Source organism: Tauraco erythrolophus, chromosome 2 (genome assembly GCF_009769465.1).
Source record: "Tauraco erythrolophus isolate bTauEry1 chromosome 2, bTauEry1.pri, whole genome shotgun sequence".
NCBI lineage: Eukaryota > Metazoa > Chordata > Aves > Musophagiformes > Musophagidae > Tauraco > Tauraco erythrolophus.
The window spans coordinates 75,829,756-75,840,305 of record NC_141466.1 but is presented as its reverse complement, the minus strand read 5'-3'; the positions used below and the strand labels follow the sequence as shown (position 1 = coordinate 75,840,305).

Sequence of the window (10,550 nt, the reverse complement as noted above, 5' to 3'; positions counted from 1 at the left end):
TCCCTCCGTCCTTCAGATTGTATCCCCAGGATCAGTGCACATAACTTATGGCTATTTACCCTCTTGCAAAGATGGCTCCAAGTACATCTATTTGAACTAATTGAGCATGTCAGACCGGTATTGTTGTGCAAAACTTTTTATTAAAAAGAGAAAGGGTTCTCTTGAACAAAAGGTAGGTAGAACACCAATAATAAAATTTAACTTTTCAAGGATTGCAACGGACCAGATATGAAATTTTGATTGTGACAAAGACTTATGCCTCAAGTTTAGAAAGTCTGATTCTCACACCTGAAAACACAGTCAACCTATCTATCAATTATGACCTCTTAACTATAAAAAAAAACCCAAACACATTTCTGTTGACAGTTATGGGCACATTATCAAGTTTTAACATGCAGCATCCATGATGAAGCTGTAAACAATCCAAAATAATGTTACTAAAATGCTAAGATTCCCATAGAACCTTTCACAGCTTTAACAGTTTTCCTTTCCAATTCCCATGAACTAATGTAAAAAGTTATGTTCCCCAAAATATATAAAAAAATCCCCTCAGCTTAAAAAAAAACCCAACATCTTTCGCAAGTGACAAAAAGAATTCCAAAGAACCCCATAGTTTGGCCATACAATGAATACTTGAAAAATATCTTTCAGAGAGGAAAAAAATAATTAAAAAAAAAAAAAAGGGAGTTTACCTTTTCCACAGTTTGTATGCAGGTGTGTATTATGGACGTCAGTTTACAGCAAGTGTCTTGCCCTAGTGACTACTTTCCTGCTTACCAAACCCAAACAGGCACCAGGGGAGAAACGAGAGCCATCCTGGAGCATCAATAACGAGTGACAGCTGCCAGAATCTGAGGTACCTTACATTCCTTCTGCAGTACTAGGACCAAGCTGTAGGCCTCTCCCCCACACGCTGATAACAGACTAATGAGTGTCATTAAGCATGAACCTGACATTTCCCAGTAGTTCAAGGTCATCAGTACTTCAAAGGGACACTGGAGTCATTTCATGCAAAAAGTTGTCTGTTCACGTAAATAGCTTCTGCATCTGTACCATACACTAGGCATGGTCCTAAAATATCTAAACTATTCACAGACAAAGTCTGATTTGGAATTAAATTGGTGATTTCCATGCGGTCTTTGGTAGGATCGTTACTTAGCCAGGCACTTACTACAGACTGGTTAATGGTACTGTGGGAAAAATAAGTAGTGCTTCTTCCTCCTGAAAGAAGAAAAGGGAAAGAGGGAAGAGAGATAAATAAGTTCCAATTTAGTTTATATATTCTCAGAATTTGGAGAAAGGTAGTAAGTATGGGACAGACATAACAGGAATATCATTTTATATTTAAGTCAGTTTACAGATTAGTTAACAGATGTTGTCATTTCTTTGGTAAACGAAGGAAAAATAGCTTTAAAAAAATAATCAAATATTTGAAGTGATTACAGAAACCTGCTATCAGCTCTGTCCTCAGTGCAGACAAATAGGTCAGTACAGCTATGAAGTCACCTCACTGAACAAACAGTGTAAGTATCTACAAGTTTTTCTAGCCAGAGACTAAAGCAAGGACAGACCTAAAAACAAAAGTCTCTTTATATACAGTGTCTTGCTATGTTTGAGGCATCGGCTTTGCTTTAATAACACTTATTCCCTACTGTCCCTTATCCCCGCTTACTCTGCAGCAAGTGATGTACCAGGATTTGACTTTTAATTTTTTCCACATAATATTTTACATTCAAACTGAAGTCTCACAGTAGGAGAGCTATCATTCAGCATAAAATTAACAAGTGGCTGAAGTGGTGCTAAAGTTTATATCTAGTGCACCTGAAAACATGCTGAGTTCAACTTGAATTGGTTATCCTATTGCTTCCCTATATGGAACTGAGCTTTGAATGGCAACTTTGATGCCAAAGGCAACAGATGACATCTGGAAGTTTCACCACTGTTTACAGTCTGAAGTGGCAAGCAATTAAGCAGTCTTTGTGACTAGAACATGAAAATAAATGTTTATATTAAGTCAGTATCATATCTTTAATTAAAGTCCCTCTGTGATACAAAGGGATCCAGTTTCATTCATTGAAAGTTCCAATCATGATCTTGAATAGTAAATTCATAATTCCACTATTCTATTAACGCATCAATTATTTTGGTATTAAAACACTTCCTGTATCTCCCTCAGAGACTGAGATAGCCATGTGTCACTTAGGGTGCCTTCATGTCTTTTCTATATACAGATGACTAAGTGAACAAGATCTATCTTTGAAGTACTAGATATGCCCCTTTACACACTGGACAGAGTACAGCAGATTAAAAAAAACAGAAACAAAAAACAACAGACCACAAAAAACTCACAACTGTTAAACTTGTAAGTAGTTCTCCTGAAGTGTCTATTAGAGCTTTCTTTCCAAGCAAATAAACCAGCTTGTTTATTGTGTTATTAATTGGGTCATGTGAGAACATCAACTTTAACTGTGTTGCCAACTGACAAATTCAGTGCAGACTGACTTCAAACATCCTTACCTTGATGAAGAAAAGATGTTTTTTCAGATACATCTGTGGAAGCATCCCAGTGCCAAAGAGATCCATCTTCAGAACACGTAAATAAATGATCGGGGTTGGAGGGATGGAAGTGAACTTCCCACACTGGAAGCATCAAACAAAACCACTTCAGAACAAGTATCAAGTACTTCGCTTTGTACTACTTCAAGTACCACTTTGGCTAGCATGATGTGGACATGCACTTATAAGAACCCAGGCCCCCACCAAAACCTTCCATGCTTAAGCGTGTGTGGGTAGGAGGCCCGAAACCCCACCCTTAGTGATCTACTGCACTCTTCCCTCCCCTGTGAGATATAAAAGAAAAGAGACTTTGTTTTATTGCGTTTTCAGTACTGTGAAAATTGTTAAAGGTTAAAACATTATCTGAATTCAGGCATTCTGAATACTTTCTCATGCCATCTTCCCTACTATTAAGTTTACATCTGCACAGAGCATGCATTCCTTCCCAGTACACACATTATTATTTTGTGTCTTAATACCACAACTGTGGAAAAGATATTTAAGATATCTTCAGCACAAAATGAATTGCTGTCTTGTTCATACGAAGTTACCAGGAAAGTGAGCTGTTTCAGCATTGTGGAGGCACCAAATGGATCTGTACTACCTTCAGTTTCCCTTCCTTCCTCATGTTTCCCAGTTTGTTAGTAACTACATTCTTGCTTTACTATACTTGCATACCACGGCATCAATTTCTACAACTATATACACCTACCCTTCTAGAAACACAGCCATTCTGAGTAAATGCATCTAATGACTCGAAGAACTGCTTACCAAGTCTAGTTTTAGTTTGGAGTTGGCTTTTAGATAAGAACAGTCTCACATACAGAGAAGGAACAAAATGAAGCCAACTAGTTAAAAACGCATTAAGTAGCAACTATGTGATTGTTTTCTCTCGTAGCTCCACCACCTATGTTTTTTGGAGAAGTCAGAAACTTTTCTAAAATTCCACCTTCTTCTCCCACCTCCATTTCAGATACTTACTTTCTGCTTCATGAGCGTTTAACAGGGACACTGGCATAGTACCCTGCCTAATGTCCCATATACTCAGCATCCCATCCTGGCCCCCCGTTGCCACAATATGCTGCTGATTGGGATGCCTGTCCACACAGTGCAGCGGAACTCTGTCACCTGTCCTGCAAAGGACAAGAGAAAAAAAAAAACAAACAAACCACTCAGACATGAATTCTTTATTCAGATTCTGTTTTCTCCTTAATCCCTAGGAGCGCTGTCAGACAAGGTAACAGTAGCGACTGCAGTTTCAATTTCTGTACCATCTGATCACTATAGGCTGAAGCCGCATGACATCTACTGGAAGTGAGAGGTATGGCAATAACATGAAGCTACAATTGAACGGGCATCGGGTTCTGTGCCCAGCCATATACAGGCATCTACAAGGTATCTGACAGCTTTACAGGAGAGAGAAAGCCTTGCATATAGATAATACTCCAGGTATACCTACAGCAATAAGAAGGTTACTCTGAAATTGTTATAATTACACTTTCAACACATACTAAGAGTTACAAAGGGAGACTGGGCACTAACAAAACCAGGTACCTAAACCACTGCCTATTACCAGCAATGAGAATTATTCCACAGACAACAACAGGATTTGCATCTAGCTCAGTTTGTTTTCTCACAATACCTTTTAAGACAAAAAGTAATCATTCAAATACATTTCAAATGGCAGAAACTTTATATTAGGCCTGTGAAGAAAAACAGATATGAAGTATACTTAATTAGGGAATGAGAAAGAGGTTTGGGTTGAACCTTGTGAGTTTTTTTTTTTTCCTTACAGAAGAGCAAGCATACAGGTGCAATAGTCCTTCAAGAGTCAAATCATAAAACAGACCACCTAAATACAATGCTCAGCCACAACAGTGATTCAGCCATTAAGCGGAGTCTGCTTTTGACTATTTACATACCAAAAAAGTTTAAAACCTTTAAAAAAAAAATCAATTGTTTATCATCCCATTGTCAAGAAGGTATCAGGAAAGATTTAAATCAGATTATATAAAGTAACACATGCTTCTCAGTAAATATGTGAAAAAATGAAGGTCTTACAAAGAAAATATTTGAGACGGCTCATTTCTCTGCTGTCTGAGGTCCCATATTTTTAACTGTCCAATTGAATTTACTGTCAAGATCTCAGTTGTGCGAAGGAAAGTCACTGCATGGAGCGTACTGCTGTCTGCATTGTCTGCAAGAGAGATGAGGAAAGCACTCAGGTAAACCCATGTAATGATCTTTTTTCAAATCCTTTTCTCCAGTGCTTCTTTCGGTCACGATAATTTATAACGTCAAACACTTCACAGCATTGAGGTGAAACTTTTGAAGCTTTCGGAGAGAACAAATAACGTTTTCTTATATTTTCATTTTGTTATTATGTATGAACTTTACATCTTGATTATGATAGGGTAACATTGTTAAGTCTACTTTTACCTCAAATATTTTAAAATTCTTTGTGTAAGCCCATACTGAAAATATAGGTGAATTTTTTGCTGCATAAGATGGAAACCTTTTCTGACACTGTGACAGACAAGTTACATTGATGCCTGGTTACGGATATTCAAATGAGTTTTCTTTGCTGCCTACTATTTAAATGAAAGCTGAGGGGAAGAAAAAAAACACCACCAAAACACCTTTAAAAAGAAACGTTAGATTACTGAACACTGAAGTTCTAAAGAGTTTAAAATTTTATGACAGAGTAACAGTAAGTCATTGAGCATTGATACATCTTTATGGCTCCAAAAGATTTCTACATCATCTATTACTGCAGATTTTTTCCTACCACGATTGACAATAAACAATCAACCTTGTATTATACTCTTAAATCCATTAAACAATAACAAAGATAGCAAGGTACTCCTTTACAAATATTTCATCAGGTACAAGAGTTCTGTCTTTGTGTTAAAGGTTCAGCTCAGTGCCTGGGAAATGTCAGGATGTCATCGAATTGAGAACCAGTACAAAGGACTGCTTACACTACAAAACCCATCACTAAGAATTTGAAAGCATCTTTCAAGATGTTCTCTCTCCTCTCCAACTTTTACTGTAACACAGTCTCTAGTCAAAGAGTTCATGGTAGTCCCTTCCACATAACTCCAGGTAAGCTTCACTCACTAGGTCATAAGTATGATTGACTTATTTATGGACCATTCAAATTTTAACATTTCCCTTCCTATTTCCAAAAGGACATCTCTCAATTAATTCACATGTGATTTCTTAAATCTTTATGTGCCAGCAAATCTCAATGCAAAGTCTTACTGCAGCGTAACACTAATGCTACCAATACAAAGCAAGCATTTTTACATAGTACTATCAAGTGAGCACTAAGAAAACTAACAACTTGCATCCTGCACATTAATAAATCTGTATGTAAGCATCTGAGCAACTGCCCAGAGAAAAACACAGATTTTTTTTTTGTGGACATCTGGTCTGTGTGAGTCAGCAAAACATTGTACTCTATTAAACTTGTACCAGAACACTCTGTGTTAGTCTCTGTATATAAGTAAAATTTAAAAATAAAATAATCCTTTTAAACAAGTTGATGTTTTGTTTGTGTGTGCTAATAAATTCTGCCTCATGCCGTGCTAATTTATTTTCTTTTTTAAAAAGCATAGAAAGGTTTGCATATAGGAATTCTCAAGGAGCTTCAGTAAAGGGCTGTATGCAATTAATAGGATTTATCTTGTGTGTGTATATACAGCCATGCACACACAAGTACGCCCTCTAGAAATCCCAGAGCACTTCCTTCCTTAATTGGCTTATCACTATGTGAACTCCTTCATCCGTTGGAGGAAGGATTTTCCTTGAGGAGAAACACATGTGCTGTGTCGAACTGAAGTTGAAGGGAGAAAGTCCTGGTAACCTGCCTGTGGTGTTACTGTCCTTTAAATTATTTCTGCTTCTCATTTCCAACAGATGCTACAAATTTGTATTCTATTTCCATGACACGAGCATGACAGAGGAGTTAGGAATAACCAAGTTTTGGCATCTTTCACAAACATCTTACTTTATCACATAAACTATTACTCTAGGAAATATGGAACTGTTCACTAGGGGAGAAATGATTGCTGTAAGCCATGGTACCTGGCAGAAGAACAGGCTACAGACAGTGGTTTCTGGTTCTTGGTGTTCCTTTAGACACAAAGAAATAGATGTTTCTGTATATGGACACCATGAAGGTTAATCTTGGTGTAAACAGTGAATTGAAATGACCATTTCACTCACCTCCAGTTATCAAGAATTTGAGACGCAATACCTTTTTGATATCTAACCATACTTAATGTATACTGTCATAGCATTTAACAATTATAGATGAAACAGAAGCCTACAGAGAATGTTAGGCTTGAAACTTCTCCATCAGTTAAAACATTAACTTGCAAATACCTGAAGGAATATAGAAATACATCTGAAATGCACTTCAAGTATGTGAAGTCTGGAGGAATACAGGAATAATCTGTAGCAAACATATTCAACTTGGAATATTTAATTCAATTCTCAAACTTGTTTTTTTTGTTTGTTTGAGGTTTTTTTTTGACCATTCAAGAAGTAAAAATCAAACCAACCACTCCAAACTAAACTAATTTGAACAGTTACTTGACATACCTATAGTTCTTACTGCATCCTTTTGGTCAGCTCTGAAGACATTTATTCTACCATCTTCTCCAACGGTGACAATTTCTGGGTTGTTGCAGATGACTCCAGTACACGCTGCTCCACCATAAGATGTATCTTGATCCACATGATAATGGGCTTTCTCCCACTGGTGGTTGGCAGACAAAGTCTAAGTAGTAACCAGACATGAAATTCTACTGTTAATGATCCTGATAGACCAAAGCTTTCAAAACACTCATAAAACAGAAACAAATTCCAGGAAAGTCACACTACCTACAGGAATTAGAATCTTCTATACAAATAAGAATTGGAGATCTAAATTTTCCTCAACTCTTGAGCACACAACCCTTCAATGAAACATCGATTATTTCTTCTCTGAACCACCTTTTTTACATGAGCTAGAAATCAGAAAGAACACGATCTGTTTATGAACTGTGAAATGTCTTTCACTAGACTTAACTCTTCAGTCTTTCTGCAGGACAAAGGAAAAGAGCTGAGGCCTTTACAAAAGGATAAGGTCAGATTTAGATTTTGATTGCAAGGAATTTAGTCTATTTTAAGTACCACATCAAACTATTAACAGGTATTAGTCTTTATTGTGTCATTGTGAATATATAAAAAGTCATTACACATTTTTTTCAGTGATTTATAATCAAAGCAAAAGACTACAGAGTTTGCATATCTTCCCTCATATGACACTCGTGAGAAGAAATTCAATATGAGTCATTTAGTTCAAGAATGCAAAAAGTCTAATAAGACAGATACAAGCCTATTAATACCCACTCACACAAAACAATCTCAAGTCTTAAAGTACATCTTCAGTGAATGGACTATTTGGTTACAGATATACACTAGCAGATACACCAGTCTATCTAGCTCTGAAATCTAATTTACGTAGTATGTGTGCAAAATGCTTTTTTCTTTCCTTGTATGCTTAAAGCCAAAGCTTTTTCTAGCAGACTTCAAAAAATTGACTTTGGTATGCAGATGTTTCTTGCTCTAGTAGCTTTGAGAAATCTTATGCTAAGATCAAAGTGACCTGTATTACACAGAATAGTAGCTTAAAGCCAGTGCAAGTTACTTACCTGGTTATTTTGATGATGACGGAATACAGTTACAGTTCCTGTTGATGAGGCAACCACAATTCTCTCTTGATCCAAAAACTGCAGAGATAATAAGCATGCTATTAGTTGATGTTAGTACCAAGATGGATCACTTGGATTTTAGAGCAACTTAAATTACTGGTAGGTATAGGAAATAAAAAAAGTCCCACAAACTGATACTAGGTTTTTTTGCCCTTCTTTAGAAATTTTTTTTTGTCAATCTCAGCATTTTGACTGCTCACTATTACTTAATTTCTCCTAACCGACAAGCCCTTAAAAAATACGGATCTATTCCTCCCAGCTATTTTACCTGCATGTCCATAACATCACCGTTGTGCTTGATGTCACACAGCAGCTGAGGTTCAACTTGACATTCACCACCGAGGCCCGCATTTCCAAGGTCTCCAACAGACCAAATGGAGATCCTGTTATCCTGGACGGAAACGACACCACCAGTTTTACTCGAAAATGCTTTTGAAAGTATCCAGCAACAAGGCAGCCTAGGTATTATGGCCTTCTCGGTACAGCCAGGGAGAGCAATAGGCTGCAGGCTGCGCACTGCTCCTGAGGAAACCGCCGCCAGCCGGAGAGAAGCGCCCGCCCGGCGGGATAACCCTGCCGAGCAGCGGGACAGCCCCCAGGCTTCCTTAGGGACGCAAGCAAGCCATAGCCAAGCGAACACCGGGACTGCTGGGACAGGCAGCGCTCGCGGCAAGCTCCGAGCCTGCTCTCCCACGCCAAGCGGCGGCTCAGGGCACCGAGGCGGCTACGGGCGCCGCCGCCGCTCCCACGCCGCGGCGGGAAGGACGCGCCGCGCCTCCGGGCCCGCCCGCCCGCTACCTCGTTGTCCCAGGAGCCGGTGGCGAAGAGGTCGGGGGGCTGGAGCGCGGCGGCGGGCAGGGGCTGCCAGCGCGTCTTGCTGATCTTCTGCGACACGAACTTGGCGCACACGTCCTCCATGGCCGCCCCGACCGCGCGCCGGCTCCCGCCCGCCCTGCGGCGCGCCTGCTGATTGGCTGCAGCGCGACGGCGAGCGCGAGGGGACAGGCTTGGGGCGCGGCGGCGCGCGCCAGAGGGCCCAGGCGGGCCGGGGCCGAGGCTGGCCATGGCGGGGAGGGGGCGCGGCAGCCCGCTCGGCCGCGCCGTAATGTAGCCGCCGCACGGCGCCAGCTGCCGGCGTTTACCGGGGCGGGCCGCGCCCGAGCAGTCAAACGCCGATGCGTGTCCAGGAGTTACTCCCTGTCCAGGAGTAACGGCGCGACGCCCCGCAGGGGCCGGGGGCGCGGCCGCAGCCTGGGGTGCCCTGCCGTGCCGTGCCGCTGCGAGCTCGGGCCCCACCAACACGGAGAGCACGCCGCCACACCGGCGCCTATCGCCGAGGCGTTACTTGCAGAATCGGGACCGGGAGAGGAAGAAATAAAGTGAATTTGGCAGTATACTTACCTGTCGGCTCAGCTGGGCCGTCTTTCCCCCAGAACATCACACATGTGTGTCAGCTTTGCAAGGTCGCCAACTTTTATTTTCTCAAAATCAGTGACTTAAAGCAACTAATCATCTTTGGTCTACGTTTGCCTTTAAATATCTCTCCTCCCTTTGTCAGATTCCTACCTGTACAGAAAGAAGTGCAACAATAATTTTTTTTGGCCCAAATAGCGTGTTAAATCAAACAAGAACACGTACGTACTTCCTTTATCGTATTTCACTTGACACCTAAACAACTGTGCAATTAGAAGTTCACGACCTAGCTGTAAAACCAGCTAAAGGCTGACATAGCTACGTTGTCATTTCAGAGGTCAGGACTACGTCCAGTCTCTGCAGTGCAGTACAGGACTTTCTCACAAGCACCTTCTTACATTCTCAACCTGATTTTCTGCTGTATGTTTTTTTCAGAGCGGCTGCTGCCAGCTCTCTGAGGTTCTGTCCAGTGGACTTATCAGCACCAGCAGCAGCAGCTTGGTCAAACTTTCATCTATGTTACTGCAGTTTGCCTGCCAAAGCCATCTGTCAGAATTTTTCTATACATTCTTGAGTTCCTCATTAAGTCTGCTGTGCCGTTTCGTAATCCTTCAGATGTGATACCATATCAGTGATGTTTTATATGCTTTATGCATTATTTGAACTTCAGTTGTGAGGAACTTTTTGTTTATATAATTAGGTACAGCAGAATCCAACACTGAACATATTCGGAAAGCTGGATGCTACTGTAGTCTGCCATACTGCCAGCCTTAAAACAGCTTTGTTGTATGCCGCAGTTGAATTATTATTCTACAGCAG

General features: G+C 40.5%; 1 protein-coding gene across 2 annotated transcripts; it reads right to left on the bottom strand.

The window, feature by feature from the left end:
* Positions 1–135: 135 nt before the first annotated feature.
* Positions 136–9,383, bottom strand: NUP43 (nucleoporin 43). Of its 2 annotated transcripts, none has more exons than XM_086625406.1 (8): positions 9,114–9,383; positions 8,587–8,709; positions 8,259–8,336; positions 7,165–7,342; positions 4,618–4,753; positions 3,538–3,689; positions 2,518–2,640; positions 136–1,221 (listed from the first exon to the last, which is right to left on the bottom strand). In XM_086625406.1, the coding sequence occupies exons 1-8, from the start codon at positions 9,381–9,383 to the stop codon at positions 1,007–1,009; spliced, it is 1,275 nt and encodes a 424-aa protein (XP_086481532.1). In that variant the 3' UTR covers positions 136–1,006. The 2 variants fall into 2 exon arrangements, with proteins under 2 accessions (XP_086481532.1, XP_086481541.1); XM_086625415.1 differs by having other exon boundaries at positions 9,117–9,251.
* Positions 9,384–10,550: the final 1,167 nt, after the last annotated feature.

What these genes read in the sequence shown, in the direction of transcription:
- NUP43 (XM_086625406.1), bottom strand. Translation starts at nt 9,383, where the DNA reads ATGGCCAGCCTCGGCCCCGGCCCGCCTGGGCCCTCTGGCGCGCGCCGC. An exon ending in GCTCCTGGGACAACGAGGTA is followed by an intron (nt 8,710 to 9,113) that starts GCGGGCGGGCGG and finishes GTTTCCGTCCAG; the next exon opens with GATAACAGGATCTCCATTTG. An exon ending in GTCATCATCAAAATAACCAG is followed by an intron (nt 7,343 to 8,258) that starts GTAAGTAACTTG and finishes GTTACTACTTAG; the next exon opens with ACTTTGTCTGCCAACCACCA.